The sequence below is a fragment of the Acipenser ruthenus genome, chromosome 10 (genome assembly GCF_902713425.1).
Source record: "Acipenser ruthenus chromosome 10, fAciRut3.2 maternal haplotype, whole genome shotgun sequence".
Taxonomy (NCBI): domain Eukaryota; kingdom Metazoa; phylum Chordata; class Actinopteri; order Acipenseriformes; family Acipenseridae; genus Acipenser; species Acipenser ruthenus.
Window position 1 is genome coordinate 12,953,625 of NC_081198.1, and position 17,626 is coordinate 12,971,250.

The following is a 17,626-nucleotide window of genomic DNA, read 5'->3' on the forward strand; positions in this document are numbered from 1 at the left end:
ATTCATAAAACCAAGGTCAAGAAATAGTTTGCATTTGAAATGTTGACACTAGCTGTGTAAAGTTCTTTGCTTTCATGCAAATTTGTTTTTTTATGATTAACTTGCATTCCAAGGTCAGCTTTTATTTGCTTGATAAATATTTGTTTTTTAAATGTCAACACCATATTTCCTATCATAACTGCCAGACACATAATTTACATAGTACTGTATTCAAATTTTCAAAGAGTAGGTAAGTGCTGATATATTTTTTTTAAAACAATCTAATAAAGAATATTTTGAATACAGCAATTAAAAAGAGATACACAATTTGGTAATTGTAAAAATTGTGATTAAAATGTAAAAACTTGAGTTTTAAAAAAGGACAAAAAGAAAATGCAGTTTAGATTTTACAATAGGAGCACCAAGATAAAAAAGCTATTTTATAAAAATACGTTTTCAAACTTGACTTAAAAACAGTAAGAGTCCCTGCTTCCCTTATATATTGAGACACAATGGTCTGTTTGATGATTCTGAGACCGGAAAAGATAGGGAAAGGTGGCTGTTGGGTAGGAGTGATAACATTCTAGGTGTTAACTTTGCAAGAACAATCTTGTTTACTTGTTTTTAAGTGATGCAGGCTATGGCTTTTAATCCTAGCAGCCCAGCAGAGCTCACACTATGGCATGTAAATTTGCCTATAGAGCAGGCATAGATTACTGCCTTTTCTGCTAGTAAATCGAGCAGTAAATTTAGATGTAGCGTGTGCGTTAGGCTCACTACCTAACGCGTGTGCGAAATCTAAATTTAACACCCCTTAGTAAATGAGGTCCTAAGTGTCTGTAATTAAAGTGTTGAATTTAAATCAAGGGAAGTAATGTTAAAACTTTACAATGCATTAGTAAGACCTCATCTAGAATAATGTGTTCAGTTCTGGTCACCTCGTTACAAAAAGGATATTGCTGCTCTAGGTTTAAAAGGCATGTTGTATGCAGACAGGCTAAAAGAATTGAATCTATTCAGTCTTGAACAAAGAAGACTACGCGGTGATCTGATTCAAGCATTCAAAATTCTAAAAGGTACTGACAATGTCGACCCAGGGGACTTTTTCGACCTGAAAAAAGAAACAAGGACCAGGGGTCACAAATGGGGATTAGATAAAGGGGCATTTAGAACAGATAAAAAGAGGCACTTTTTACACAGAGAATTGTGAGGGTCTGGAACTAACTCCCCAGTAATGTTGTTGAAGCTGACACCCTGGGATCCTTCAAGACACTGCTTGATGAGATACTGGGATCAATAAGCTACTAACAACCAAACGAGCAAGATGGGCCAAATGGCCTCCTCTTGTTTATAAACTTTCTTATGTTCTTATGTATTTACATAGTAGTTACTTAGTAAATACATGTTTACTTACACATAATTACAATGTTACTATACATAGGAACAATGCACTTAATGTGTACATATACCTGATGCAGAGGACCATGATATGCTCAGTGTTTTTTTAGATGACCTTGACCAGCATTGGGAAATAAGAAACTAACTGAATGTTTGCAAGCACCTGTGAATGACAGCAGCTGTGATTGTGAGGCACCTGAAAATAATACAGAGCTTATCAGAAGATAGGGCAGACTTTAGGGTTTGCAAGGCAACAGTGGATGTTGACGGAGATCAAGATTGTACAACAAGTGTGATCCATCGTGCTATGTTTTCAGTTTTTGTGTCTACACAGACAAGGCTGATTTGTCCACAATATATTACAAACCGTACTGGATATAGGCTATATCATTTACTTGGACATCCATTCAACCCCTAAGCTTTACATGTATTCCCACCAGCAGGTTACATTGTTTTGCAGGGCAAAGTTCCTTCCATTACCCATATCCCATGATAGTGTGGTGCTGTGAAGTTCAAACACAATCAGATATCCTTTTTATTATTTATTATATGTATATTGCAGTATTTTTAATAAAAGAGGTAGTCTCAGACTCTCAGTAAATGGGGTAGTCACCAGCACTCAGACTCTCAGTAAATGGCACACAAGCCCATGAAGTGCTACAGAAAACAGGATGCATATTTTGTGTTTGTGTTGCTATTAGATTGTGTTTGTGTTGCTATTATTTAAAATGAATGTTGGCTGTGCACGGGTGTTTAAGGTCGTCAGGGAAGGGTTAATCAGTTCACATGCAGAAGGTGCCTGGGCTCGATTGAATGATTAACAAGCAATCGAGCCCAGGCACAGCTGTATGAAAGAGTGGATCAGCCGCTCATCAAGGTTGGGTTGTTCAGAGGCGGAACGTAAGCTAAAGAGAACTAAAAATAATAACAGTTGCTACGTGTGAGTTGTACCAGCAACGTACTTGTTTTATATCTGTTTGTTTATTTTGACCATGGAGCCATTTTGTTTTGTGGCAAAGTGTTCTGTGTGTTCTGTGTTTGTTTTGTTTGAATATTCTATTCCTAAATTAAATATGTGGATCAGCGCTTCACTCACAGTCCTGTGTGTGTCCATTTCCTGGTGTGATGTCACCCACAAGCCATCCGGGTCACAATCCCCTTCGACACACTAACTGCCTACAATCTATGCCAGAAAGATGAAGGTCCCGCTACTTGTTATATTTTTGTATAATGTATATGTAAAAAAATTACCATTTGTCACATTTGAACAATTATCTCACTGCATACCCATGAAGCATATTTAAGTGGGTGTTTGGGTCTTGTGAGGCAGCATCAATTCCAGATGGTATGATTGAAAACTGTAGCACACAAAGATGATGAATTGGAAGGAGTTTAATCAATAATATAATGTCCTATTGTGGCGTGGTTCTCAACTTTATTTCTGCAATTTACACATTTTAGCCAATGACTCAGATTGATAAACTGATACAATTACACCAAACTGAAATGTAAATACAGTTGACTCAAAATGGCCTTAGCAAAGCAGCTTACATAGAAAACGTGACAAAGGGCACATTTTGGATGATATTTAATTGTGTCAGCCAACAATAGTAGATGGACATATACACAAAATAGAAATAATTCAGGGTGTATTTATTATGCTGTAGCTGTAAAAGAAAACTACAGAAAAACAAAATGCAAAAGACAATCTAAATCTAAATGAAATGTCTTCCCCTCCTCTTCTCATTCCAGCGAATATTACTTGTTGAAAGATCCAAGTTTGACTCCCTCAGTAATATACGCCTGTCCAAAAAAGAAAAGAATATCTACTTATATTTGTTCTTTACTGATTCTTAAATGTTATTTGTATTAATGTATCACAATGGAGAGTACTGTGTTTGAGATCCTTTCTTATCAATATAAGCACTGTCGATTGTACATGGAATTTACACAGTGAATGTACCAGTAAAAAACACATGAAACCTTACCATGAGCAGGTAAAGCCAGTAAATAATATTAATGTTAACCTGACCTATTAAATACATTGGTATTAGCATTTTTACTTTATAACATTTGTATGTACAAAAATAACAAAAACAAAACCAAGACATCCTTGGTCATACATACATTCTGGGACATCCATTTGCCCACGTGCACACATTTTGACCACCTGTGTTATATACGGTGTATCTTTCATATAATATCCGTATTTACAAACAAATTTGTGACTCTTCCCATGTTCCAGATATATTGTTTGTGGGTCCCGAAGCTTCTTTTCTTTTAATTGTTCTTTGTTTATAATGCAAGGTCCTATGAAAAACGTATAGAAACATAATAATAATACAAATGCCATGAACAATAGGGTAATGTGGGGTAAGTCTATTAACTTAGGTTTTATTGAGCTATAGTAGTCAGTTTTAATAATACACATACCAGTATATACTAACAAAGCACCAAACTGGTTGAAAATGCTATCCATAGGTGGATTTTTAATTAAAAAGACATTCACATGTACTGAAACATGTGAACTGCTTTTTTGGTGATCGCAACATTTTTTGATTGCTGTTTTCCAATTTGAAAAGTCTTTAGTACTAAACATTTCCTCTGCACCCACTCCCACCATGTTTGGCAAGCAGGGGCATTTGCCTACTACATTCCAATACATTTCACTATTTAATGCAAGTAACTACATATAAGCTACTACTTTGGAAGTAAAACTGACGAGTGGGCCTTGAGTTGCACACAACACTTATTAAATTAATCTCTGAACAGAAATCACGCTTCCACTGCCTCTCTATGGGTTTCAGAAACTGCTTTTCTCCTGTTGAAAAACTGATGCAGACCAAAACTAATATTACTACAGCCTTAAAACCTAATAATACTACAGTGAAAGTTCAACCACACAAATACAGCATACTGTCGGCTCCGCTTTATCGGGACGCCTCAGGAGAAAAAATATCCTGAATAAGCAGCTGTCCCAATTAAACGAGAGGCAGTTGCGATGACCTTAGTCATGCTTTTGTGATTCTTAATGAAAAGAAAAATAATGAAATCCCATCACATTTTGATTAGATGTTAAATACATAATTTAAAATACGAGTCAATGTTTTTTTTTTTATTCCTAACCAAAATAAATCTCACCTGCGCTGTTGACACGCCAACTTTCTTCAGAAACCACCGGAGACTCCTCCTTCTTCAGTTCAGCATGGTTTCCGCAATTTGTGCAAGTCAGAGCCTAATCACGTACTCACTGCACTGTGCTACGCGACCTGTATTACTCTGAAAATCGATCTCCTTTCATCATTTGAAAGTACTGTATCCCAATTAAACGAAATTATGTCCCAATTAAATGTCATAAATAGCATTGGAAAGAACTTTTTAGTTTTTTTGTTTTTTCGGGAAATTTAAGCTTGTAGACAAGCTAACAGAAAAGCAGTCATTCTTGTGGGCAGATTAGAGAGGACTCACTGTGCACATGTGAATTGAGTACAGGATATACACATTTCAAGGGGACACTGAGGTAGATACGACACTGGGAAATTAAGCAAACACTTTTTTGTAAAAAAAAAAAAAAAAAAAAAAAAAACCTTTTGATGATCATAACAAATACTAACCAAATAACTCGCAGTTAAAGTAGCAAGATTTTTTTAATGATGTTTCTGACAGGCTTACTAATAATATGACACATCATATTTCTGGTTGAGTCCGCTGTGTAAGCAGGGTATTTCTGTTTCTTCATGCGACTGTAACTGTCAATAGTGATTCTAGTGCGTTTTATAAAATATATATTGAAAGGATTTATATGTTTAGCCCTTTTTATTTATACAATATGATAAGACGACCATTTTGATTAGTATCGCATGAAAATGCAGTTTCATAGATAATATTAGCAATACTGAAATGATGAGTAGATTCTGTTGCTTTGCACATGCCCTTGTTTGCCCCCCTTCCCCAAATCCCACCTATGGTACCACGTTCATTCCTACTGTATATTTAGGAGAACATATGAACATATTGTATATAATGGGATGACCACCATTTCCCTGGAGGCATTTTTTTTCTTCAAAATATATCTAAGCTCCTTGGTTCTTGAGACACCTGATTGTTGAAGTTTTTTTTTCCTTTTACTGTGAAAATCTTTCTCATTTGTACATAAAATCACACCTGCTTTCTGTCTGACAGATTTATAAAATGGTTTTCTAAAATACAATTACTATATATCATTACATTAGTTTAAATACTAGAAGAAACTAGAGTACAAATAGAGCTATGTTAATAATGTTGGGCTACTTACCTATGCATGTGGGCGCGTCTGACCACTTTCCAGAGTGACACCTGATAGTCGAGTCTCCTTCCAGTACATAGTACCTTTGACATTCATAGGTAACTGATTTACTCCCTTCATTTCTTTTAATAATTATCCCATCTTCAACAGTAGGCGGAGGTCCACATGTCCCACCTGTAATGTATCATTTAAAGTTATTTCCTTATTAGATTCAAAACATATCTAGAATAACTGACACTGGACACTGCTCTCTTAGGATGGACTGGGATGACAGGGTCAGCACTGTGAAAATAGATACATCTGTACAAGCTATAGAGTTATGCATCATTGGCATTTTTTAAAAAAACCTTTACAAACCTCTTTTGAGCCTTGCTTGGTGGTCACTGGTCAGATTGGTTTGGAGTTGCATTTGTGTGACAATAGGAAGCATAAAGAATTAAGCAATATAAATAACAAAATACAAATTCACTCACCATTACGTTGACATTGTGGTGTTTCAGTCCAGTGTCCATTTTCACAGGTTATTTTACGTTGTCCTTTTAATTCATACGGAGGATAGCACCCAAGTTCCACAGATTCATTCGGATCATATGTGCTCTTTTCTGGTACCCTATACCCATTATCTATTTTTAGAGGTTCACAGCGTCTGAAAATAGCCACTATAAAAAAGATACATTTATAATCAAATATGTGAAATGGATCTGTTTTCCAAACTAAAATATGTAAACATGTTTTTAAATTGTTTAAAAAATTTTTTCTAAAGTAGTTTAATGTATTTATAAAGGGGAAGCAGTGTGAAGTAATGGTTAGGGCTCTGGACTCTTGACCGGAGAGTCGTGAGTTCAATCCCAGGTGGGGGACACTGCTGCTGTACCCTTGAGCAAGGTACTTTACCTAGATTGCTACAGTAAAAACTCAACTGTATAAATGGATAATTGTATGTAAAAAAATGTGTAAAAAAAATAATGTGATATCTTGTAACAATTGTTACAAGGAGGGAGCAGAAAGGTCAACGGCGAGTACAAGAGTTTTGAACTGGATGCAAGCACCGATAGGGAGCGAGTGGAGCAACAATGTAGTATGGGAGAAATGAGGAAGGGAAAAGACAAGATGAGCAGCAGAGCTTTGGATGAGCTGGAGTGGACGGATAGCAGAGGCAGAGAGGCCAGCCAGGAGGGAGTTGCAGTAATCAAGGCGGGACAGTACCAGGGCCTGAACTAGTACTCAAAATCAAAATGATGGGTGTGTTGTTTTATTCACCGTTTGCTCATCTGGTGACAATTTGTGGTCACCAAACTGTTGTTAAAGTCAACAGATGATGCTCAGCGAACTGTTGTTCAACTCACCGATGAGCCACCAGACTCACTGGGCTAGAAAGCTGGTGAGATTCACCAAAACAACATGGATGCCACCATGGAGACTGCCAATGTGGCATCCATGTAGTTTTGAGTGTGGGGAGACCAAATTAAACATTTTAGTCAACTCTGACGGCAAACCATATAGGAAAAGGTAAATAATAGAAGTCCTACTGAATACAGATAAGACTTTAGAAATTAATTTGATGGAGTTTATGAAGATGACAAAGTGGGGTAATTGTTGTCACAGTTTGTCGTTACCATGATCTTCTAGTGTAAAAATGATACTCGTATGTTTGTTATTAGTTTTCTGCAGGTTATTCAAGCACTGACAAAACACAGGTTTTGTAAACAAAATAAAACAAATAAAGGCCTATCTCCACATGGATAGCTGAACTATACTTCTTCAAGGAACTAAACTATATTATCGGATGGCTAAGCTGTTTACCGACTCAAATCACTTTATAAAATTGCTTCAAAATAGCAACAGAAACACTACTTATTTTGTGGTTGTACCAACACACCAGGTCTGTGTGCAGGACTGAGCCTTGTCAAAGACACCCCCGTGTTGGTTCAGCCCACTTTAAATACCTGTGTTAATTGCTAACAGGTGCCTAATCAAGTCTGGTAAGTAATTCAATCATGAATGTATTGCATCCTGGGAAGTGCAGTTCAGTAGGCAAGGAACACTGAATTTTATTTCCCTTAGAATACAGGGTTAAATTCAACAAATCGGGGCCGAATTTATATTCCATCCATTACTTTGCCCGCACTTTGTTACTATATATATATATATATATATATATATATATATATATATATATATATATATATATATATATATATATATATACAGTATATGCTCTTAATTGTATTAATACTTGTACTGTGATTCTTGAAATGTATTTTTGTTTACGACTGTAAGTCGCCCTGGACAAGGGCGTCTACTAATAAATAAATAAATAAATAAATAAATAAATAAATAATAATAGCATCAAAGGGTATGAATACTTTTTTGGAGTTTTGCAAAAAAAAAAAAGCTGAAATAAATAATTGTAGACATCTATTTCTTTTTTTCCTTTATCCACAAAAGCAAAACTCTTGCTACAAAAGATTTTTCATAAACTTTGTTTTGTAAATCAAAATGTAATGTAAATCATCCAGAGATGATAAAAAACAAAAGCAAGAAAAGTATCAACTTACTCAAGTATCAAAATACTAATATTATTATTATTATTATTATTATTATTATTATTATTATTATTATTATTATTATTATTATTATTATTTATTTCTTAGCAGACGCCCTTATCCAGGGCAACTTACAATCGCAAGCAAATACAAATACATTCAAGTGTTACAATACAAGTAATACAATAAGAGCAAGAAATACAATAATTTTTGTTCAAGTGTGACAAACCACAATTCAATAATACAGCAGATAATAGTGATAGTTACATCAATAAAACATGCACACATATATTTTAGTTTTTACTCTGTTTGACACAATGTCATAAGCGACTCTCCTCTGATTGTATCAGCTGGAAAAAAAATCACTCGCATGTTAGTCCAATCATACAGCTAATAAAAATGTACAATACATAATAGCTTTTCAGAATACTCATTTCAGGTAAACAAATCATACACACCAGCTATATCCAGTTCCCTGGAAATTGACTCCCAGATGTGCTCTCTCATTGCCGTGTCTTTATCATTTTTGTTTCTTTTATTGTACAGCTCCGGGTATTTTGATACTGCAAGAATTATTTTTTCTTCCACCATTGTTTACTGAAGGCACGCAAGGGAAGCTATTCCTCATTGGTCAAAATTGCTAACTTAGACAGTAATTCTATTTGTTTGCATGGCATCTGTGTCACTTCAGTATTGCTTGTTGCATTGCAGGCAGTGTGAATGTCTTGTATCAAAAATACATGTTTTTATTTTTTTGTCATGGTGCGGTGTGTCGTACGACACATTCGCTTGTCGCACTGCGTCTGGTGTGTGGAGACCTACACAAGATAATATTACAAGGACAATCATTTGTGTCATTAGAAAGAAAATAAACTGTAGCTGTACCCTTTTTAACATCTCAATGTGAATATTGTATATTGGGATCATGTGGACTGGGATCATGTGGTCAGTACTGTGAAAATAGATACAGTACATCTCACATATAAAATAAAAGCTATAGACATATGCAGCATAGGCATTTTGAAAAACATTTATAAACCTTTTCTGAGCTTTGCTTGGTGGTCACTGGTTCTTGAGTTTAGTATTTTAAAACACTTTCTCTATGAAGATATAAAAAGATACAAATTTAAAAGAAATGCTAAAATATTTCATGTGCTTGTGTTATTAAACTGCACTGAAGAAGTAGATAAAATAGTTGTTGCCTTCAATCCCAGTTCTAAAGGTGCTGCTAGTGTAAACAGTTGATAGATTTTAAAAAATGCTTTTGAATGGTTCATTCTATTCTGCTGAAAGATATACATGTACTGGTGATAACAGGGAGGGTAGAGTACAGTAATCAAAATTCAGGAAAAAAATAGCAAAAATACTTACATACACATACTGGAGGTGTGGTCCACTTTCCATTTTCACACACAACTTTACTGGGTCCTTCAATTATGAATGCATTTCTACATTTATATTCCACTTCATCTCCAGTGTAATACTTTTTAATTCCTGCTATAACAACTCCATCTTTTACTTGTGGTGGGACGTCACAAGGCACTTCTTTTATTGTTAAAAATAATGAAAGCGAACACAGATAAATACTCAGAATCTGTTCGGATCAAATACAACTAAATTGTAATCACTTTCACATATCAGAGCATAAAGAAAATTAGATCTCCAAATATATATGTATACAGTTGCATTTTTACTTTAATTCAGGATATCTCTCTCTCTCTCTCTCTCTCTCTCTCTCTCTCTCTCTCTCTCTATATATATATATATATATATATATACAGTATATATATATATATATATATATATATAGAGAGAGAGAGAGAGAGAGAGAGAGAGAGAGAGAGAGAGAGAGAGAGAGAGAGAGAGAGATGATACTGTATGCTAAAACTTGACTATTGTATGTTAGATTAATGATTCTCAGTTCCATAATCATCAGTCCCTGACCACATTCTGGTGCCTCCTTAAGACTCACCTCTTCAAACAGCACCTGTAGAACTCCTCTGTTTGTATCCTGGGACACTATCACCCTTCATGTAAATGTGCTTTATTTTGCTCTTATCTGCCCCCTATTTTACTGCATTTAATCCTGTACTTCAGAATACTGTAATCTGCCAAGTGTTTAACCTGTAGTACTTTGTATTTAATCATATCCTGATGTAACTATCACTATTTAATCATATCCTGATGTCACTATCACTATTATCTGCTGTATTATTGAATTGTGGTTTGTCACACTTGTACTTTGCTTGAACAAAAGTTATTGTATTTCTTGCTCTTATTGTATTACTTGTATTGTAACACTTGAAATGTATTTGCTTATGATTGTAAGTCGCCCTGGATAAGGGCGTCTGCTAAGAAATAAATAATAATAATAATAATCAATTAATATACTGTATGTACACATGTAATAATGATAATAGTGCATTTTTAAACATGTTTATTAAAAAGAATGAGGCTTATCTCTGATTATAACAAAGAATAATTCTGCATTAAATACATTGTTGAGCTAAATCTGCTTACCAGCACAGTAACCAATGGCAGACCACCCGGTGGGTGTACATTCCATTGTATCCCACCATTGTCCTTTGATAGTTTGATACCCTGTCTCACAGGCATAAAAAATCTGGTCTCCTGTTCCGTAAAGCTCCTTGTCTGGATAGAAATAGCCCTTTGGTATATCAGGTTTACTACATGGTGTCGTTGTGCCTAAAAGTTACAATACTATTAACACATGATGGTTCATGACTGTTTACATGACAATGTATATACACAGCTCGAATTCCCCTTGTCCCTATTTTTTTTTGGCTTTAAACAATATGTTGATTTGTTGAATCATTCATAGTTTAACTGCAAGAAATGAGGGGCAATATATATATAATATCAATAAGCTAATGGAAATACATTTTCTTAGTTTTGCTTTAAATATGCTAAAGAACATTACAAATATGTATAAAAACTCACCACCTTCCCAAAAATAAGACTTAACAAAGCACAGTAAAACAATGCCTAATTATTATTATTTAAGACCAGCCAAGCAAATCTCCGCCCCCAAGCTCACTTGGCCTGTAGGGGTCACCGCAGAGCAGTGAGGAGAAAGTCTAAGCCAGATCCCACCTCCCTAACCCCGGAAGCACTAAAGCCAATGTGGAGCACCCCCGGAGTCCCCAGCAAAGACCGCCTGCCTCATATAACCAGGGTTCGAATATGCGATCTCTGGTTGTATGACTCACCCTGCATGCCGCGCATCAGTGTTTTTACCAGGTGAGACATTCAGGGACCCACCCTTTTGTTTTCTAATTAATTATTTACCACACTGTTTGCTGCATTTTAACATTGTAATAATGCATTCACCTGAATATTGTGGTTAAATACACTTTAATATCTATAAACGAGAACCATGATTCAGCCTGAAAAAACCCTATAGAATGAACTAATTCTGTATCATAAAGTCAAATGAAACCTGTTAAATAATGTTATGTTAACATATGGAATTACATAGTGCTTTGTAGTTCCCTTTCAATTCGAAGACGACCACCAACAATACTTTTGGGAAATGCCTGCCCGCCATAGGTAGGTATTCGCTGAGCATTTTATATCAGAGCTACCGATAGGCTCGTCTGGAGAGTGACGTACTCTCTCCCGCATCCTGAGGGAACAAATAGTCACTCCACAGAGCTCACTTCCTCTTTTGCTTCTCACTAGCGGTAAGGTAAAGTACTAACCAAACCAGTTGCTGATTGAGTCTGTATGAAAGAGCTCTCTCTCTTTTCTGGAATTCCCCTGAATTATTAAAAAAAAAAAATATTGCTGGAAGTTGGCTTGCCCCTTCCTGGAATCAGCTTCTGAACTGAGCTATTATCATTGTGCAACTGCACTTTGATAAATCTTTCCTTTCTTTTCACCAGCCTGCATCGCTTGTTGACTGCTTTCTAACCCATAGCGCCTGCTGTTGTGTGTATTTCTCCTGCTATTTGCAGCTAAAAAAATAAATAAAGAGACGCGTAATTCCTGCACCGGGACTCGGCTCTGCCACGTCTCGCTGTTGAGTCAACTCCACCGGTTGTCTCGGCCCGCCCGCTCGGTGCGCTAGTTTAAAAAAAAACATCCTTCAGTTATCCTGAGCAGAGTATTCCCTGTGCTCAGGCTCACAGCCGCTCTAGATTACCTGTGAGGAGCACTAAGTGGGCGAGACAATCAAAACAAACACAGGACATCTCCGACCTGAAGGACCAAATGGCTCAAGTCCTGGAGTTTTTGGCCAGGCAGCAGGCCCAACACCCAGCCCCGGCTCCACTGCTAACACCTACCCCAGCGCTGACCCCGGCGCTGACCCCACCCTTGCTGGTGGTCACCCCAGATACCTCTGAACCAGACCTGGCAGTTGCCGATGAAGACCAGGATGTCATATCAATTGTGGCTTCCTAGGATGGTAGCCCTTCCCCTCAGGATGAGGAGGAGGAAAACACCCAAGAGCTGACCTTTGAGATGGGTCCCAGCTCTGAGACAACCTGGGATGTTGGTCTCTCCCCTCTTCCAAGCTCAATCCCAGCATAGAGTGAGCCTCCAAGTTCTTTTAGGTACCTTGGACGGCAGCTCCCAAACTGCGCAGGTCAGTTTTCAGGACACAGGCAGCATTGCCCTGTCTTTGCACACGAACCCTGCATTCCTCCCTAAGGTGGTTACGGCTTTACACTTAAGTAAATCAGTGGAGCTAGAGGATTTCCATCTCTTCATCTGCTATGGTGCGAGGACCCTGGGTCAAGCCCTCTCAAAGCAGTGGCTGTCTCACTGGATTATGGACACAGTTTTGACTGCATATGCAAATGCCGGCCTACCCCCACCTGGCTGGGTGGCCGCACATTCTACAAGAGGAGTGGCTACATCGTGGGCCCTTTTAAGGGGAGCCTCACTATTCAACATATGTACTGTGGCTAACTGGGCTACCCCACATAATTTCTCCAGGTTCTACCAAATTAATGTGGTAGATCCTTCTATACCTTCATTAGGCACAAGGGTCCTTGAGGTTGCACCGCTAATCATCCCTCGTCCCTCGTCTGCTGTCTCCGCTCAGGCTCCCTCACGACGGCTTTGGTATACTTTCCCGAAAGTATTGTTGGTGGCCGTCTTCAAACTGAAAGGGAACGTTAGGCTACGGATGTAACTCTGGTTCCCTGAAAGAGAAGACGACCACCAGCCTGCGAAGTCACACTGGTCGCCTTCGCAGGTTCGATGCAAAAGAGGAAGTGAGTTCCATGGAGTGACTATTTGTTCCCTCAGTAGGCGGGACCGAGGAAGTCACTCCTCGGAGGGGCCTATTGACAGCTCTGATATAAAATGCTCAGTGAATACCTGACCTGTGGCAGGCATATCCCAAAAGTATTGTTGGTGATTGTCTTCTCTTTCAGGGAACCAGGGTTACATCTGTAACCTAACATTTTCCATATACTTAATGAAAAACTGGCAAATTGAAAAATGTGACATTTCGAAATCTAACATGAAATACTGTAGTACTATTATGGCTTTAGGTAGACTTTTGCATAATTTTGTAGTTTATTTGATTACATGATGTTTAAAAAATCTGAATTATGTTCATATAGTTTTTTTTTAATTATGTCTCAATCCTAAAATTGTAGGTAAGGCAAAACTTTTGGTCACAGCTGTAAATTAGATATTGTATTTACTGGGAGTGGGATTGCAAGAATATTTTCAGTGCGTATAACCTAGCTTGTGGTGCCACAGTACTTGTGAGATGGTGTGCTCATTAAAATCAGTTGTATATATTTGAAGAGAAGATGATAATCTATTCAGGAGTACCAATATATTGAGTGAGGTAAAACAGGCAACAAATGCCCCATTCGTGAGCACTAATGTTTAGAGCACTATAAAGATCTTTATGAATAGCACACTTCTATTTTTATAGCAGATACAAACAATTCTAGAGTGTCTGAAATAGTTATGATTGGTATATGATATTAGGTAGCAGTGTAAAGAAAATAGGCAGATATATTGACATGCAGATTTACTAAGGACAAAATCTCTTGATGAGTATTAAACAATGCAGGTTAGTAGTCTTGTGATGTCGTAACACTCAATCAAAAGAGAGATGTAGTAAAAGAAACTTACCAAGCCCTATATTTTGAAAATAAGTTAAATAAGCTAAAATGACATTAACTGCTCAAAAACTCTATTTACACAGCCAAAATCTTCTTAAACAGTTTGGAATGGTGTTCAGCACATTGGTCAAGTATACACTCTTTTTTCCTAACTTGGATCTCCAACTATATGGTGCAGCTATAGTTATAGCTGCTTTTAAAAGTGTGATTCATATTGTTTCAGTTAAGACATTTTAAGATTATTTATTTTATTTTATTTTTGTACTAAACAGAGATTAGTCCATCATTAATAGCAATGGGAATCAAACCTTTGACTGATTGCAAACAATTAATATGAAACCAAGCCTACAAGAACAAATACAGTAAATGTCTTGAATTCTGCAATAGCTGGAGCTGCAAAACTAGTGATGCTGACAAAGTATAACAGGAACCTGATGCCACAGATGTAGTTCTATAGAAATATGAGAAGCATGGCATTACATTATTACATACCACTTATTTTCAAAGCCAAACACAAATAAAATAAATTGGAAACAGGTTGACACTAGAGTGGGTTTACTAGTATAAGGTGGTGCTGCAGTATTTAGAGCAATGCCTATTTATTCATAAGAGCCGACCCACCGTAGAGCTGAACAAAGGTTTATAGCTATGGCCAAAGGTTTTGCATCACCTAGAATTTTAGGATTGAGACGTAATTTAAAACTACCATAAAACTTAAAATAATTGCAAGGTCTCAAATAATCGCCTGTCTCCAATACGCGCCAGGTCTGCTGGCAAATATTATAAATAAACGGAGGGTCTCTATTAAACGCCGGGTCTCTGTCATTGCCACTGAAGATGAGCAAGATGAGGAGTTTGAGCGTTATGAACTGCTAATAAGTGACAGCGATGAAAGTGACTCTCGGGATTAATAAACAATAATAGAAAATGTAATTTAAGGTATATATATGTAATGCATATTTGTTAAATGCAGTTATTATGTTATTAAAAGTTTTGATCATTTTAAGCGTGCAAAGTAGGCCAGATCCAAACCACTTGGTGTATTTTAACATGTTTTGTTGTATTAACAAAGTTTGAGATTAAACAATACATTATTTTTTATAATGATACTTATTGCTTTTATTGTTCGTTTTTAAAAACATTTTAGAAGTTTGTATTATTATTATTATTATTATTATTATTATTATTATTATTATTATTATTATTATTATTATTAACAATGGTAGATCTAATTCCTTTTTTAAATACACATTCGTATACTTCTGCTTGTTCATTTTCCAACGTTTTGCATACTGTATCCTTGTTAACCAGTATATAGGCCTATATAAAAAGACTAATAATATGTTCACTTTATACTTGAGGGTGTACAATATAATGTAATTGTGTTATAAAACAAAACTATTACTTAGTTCCCACTGACACACAACCTTTTAACAATGTTGCTGAAATGTTTACATTGAGTTACGATGTTGCTACAAGGTTGTGTGTTAGCGGCTTATCAATGACCGCATGATGCATGTGAAGCGAGTGATCTAATATAAACGCCGGTCTCAAATAATCGCTGGTCTCCAATACGCACCGTGTCTGCTGGCAAATATTGTAAATAAATACCAGTGCTTTTTAAATTATCAACCTAAGGTTTGAGAGTCTTGTCAAAGAATGAATGGATATTTTGTTTGTGTCTTTTAACAATAATATATAAAAGATTTCTCAGTATGATTAAATTATTTTTTGGCTGCATGAGAACACCTACATACCTGTACTATTTTGAATAATTAAATAAGGTCTATTCATGGTGTTTTAAAAACATTATCTTTTGGATTGAAACAAAACAACCAACCAAATGAAGAAAAATTGAAAACAAAAATAAATCAGTATTAGCCTATGTTAGAAAATGGATACTTACCGTGGGTCACAGTAGCAGCAAAGTTCAGTAAAGCAAGAATCCATACAAACCCTTTCATTTTCATGTATTTTTTATATATCATCCACATACTGTATAGGTTCCCCCGATAAACCTGAACTGTAAAATGCCAGCAAAAAACCTTCGTTATATTTCTTCCTACTGGTTAATATTTCTCCAGTGATGTCATTTGCGATAAGCCTTTTGTTTAAATAGTTATCTACATCTGGGAAATGACAAAAGATTAAAAAAAACTTGTTTCAGTTTTAAACAAATGTAGAAAGTTTGCACTTTTTATTAACACAAACTAAAGGCTAATTTGTAACCCCTCATTTCCTTTTCACTCTTGCCAGCAGTGCCCCTGAAACACCAGTGGAACCTTTTGGTAGTTTTATTGTCCCTTTTTACCACCACCAACAAATGTCAGTAAAGTCAAGAGAAAAGGTTTTTATTATAAATGTATATACAGACGTGCTCAAATTTGTTGGTACCCCTCCACAAAAAATGAAGAATGCACAATTTTCTCTGAAATAACTTGAAACTGACAAAAGTAATTGGCATCCACCATTGTTTATTCCATATTTAATAGAAATCAGACTTTGCTTTTGTTTTTTTATTCAACATAATATTGTAAATAAGAAAACAAATGAAAATGGCATGGACAAAAATGATGGGACCGCTAACCTAATATTTTGTTGCACAACCTTTAGAGGTAATCACTGCAATCAAACGTTTTCTGTAGCTCTCAATGAGACTTCTGCACCTGTTAACAGGTAGTTTGGCCCACTCTTCCTGAGCAAACTGCTCCAGCTGTCTCAGGTTTGATGGGTGCCTTCTCCAGACTGCAAGTTTCAGCTCTTTCCATAGATGTTCGATAGGATTCAGATCAGGACTCATAAAAGGCCACTTCAGAATAGTCCAATGTTTTGTTCTTATCCATTCTTGGGTGCTTTTAGCTGTGTGTTTTGGGTCATTATCCTGTTGGAGGACCCATGACCTGCGACTGAGACAGAGCTTTCTGACACTGGGCAGTACGTTTCGCTCCAGAATGCCTTGATAGTCTTGAGATTTCATTGTGCCCTGCACAGATTCAAGGCACCCTGTGCCAGGCGCAGCAAAGCAGCCCCAAAACATAACCGAGCCTCCTCCATGTTTCACTGTAGGTATGGTGTTGTTTTCTTTGAAAGCTTAATTTTTTCATTTGTGAACATAGAGCTGATGTGACTTGCCAAAAAGCTCCAGTTTTGACTCATCTGTCCAAAGGACATTCTCCCAGAAGGATTGTGGCATGTCAGTATGCATTTTAGCAAATTCCAGTCTGGCTTTTTTATGTTTTTCTTTCAAAAGTGGAGTCGACGGATGGTGCGATCAGAAACTGACGTACCTTCACCTTGGAGTTCAG

At 36.5% G+C, this 17,626-nt stretch overlaps 1 protein-coding gene across 2 annotated transcripts; it reads right to left on the reverse strand.

The window, feature by feature from the left end:
- Positions 1-2,948: 2,948 nt before the first annotated feature.
- On the reverse strand, positions 2,949-16,556 carry LOC117409971 (coagulation factor XIII B chain-like). 2 transcript variants are annotated; one of them, XM_034016297.3, is made up of 7 exons: positions 16,228-16,556; positions 10,729-10,914; positions 9,580-9,753; positions 6,136-6,321; positions 5,672-5,836; positions 3,505-3,687; positions 2,949-3,180 (listed from the first exon to the last, which is right to left on the reverse strand). In XM_034016297.3, the coding sequence occupies exons 1-7, from the start codon at positions 16,313-16,315 to the stop codon at positions 3,167-3,169; spliced, it is 996 nt and encodes a 331-aa protein (XP_033872188.3). In that variant the 5' UTR covers positions 16,316-16,556; the 3' UTR covers positions 2,949-3,166. The 2 variants fall into 2 exon arrangements, with proteins under 2 accessions (XP_033872188.3, XP_033872197.3); XM_034016306.3 differs by lacking the exon at positions 9,580-9,753 and having other exon boundaries at positions 16,228-16,552.
- Between the last annotated feature and the right edge of the window lie 1,070 nt (positions 16,557-17,626).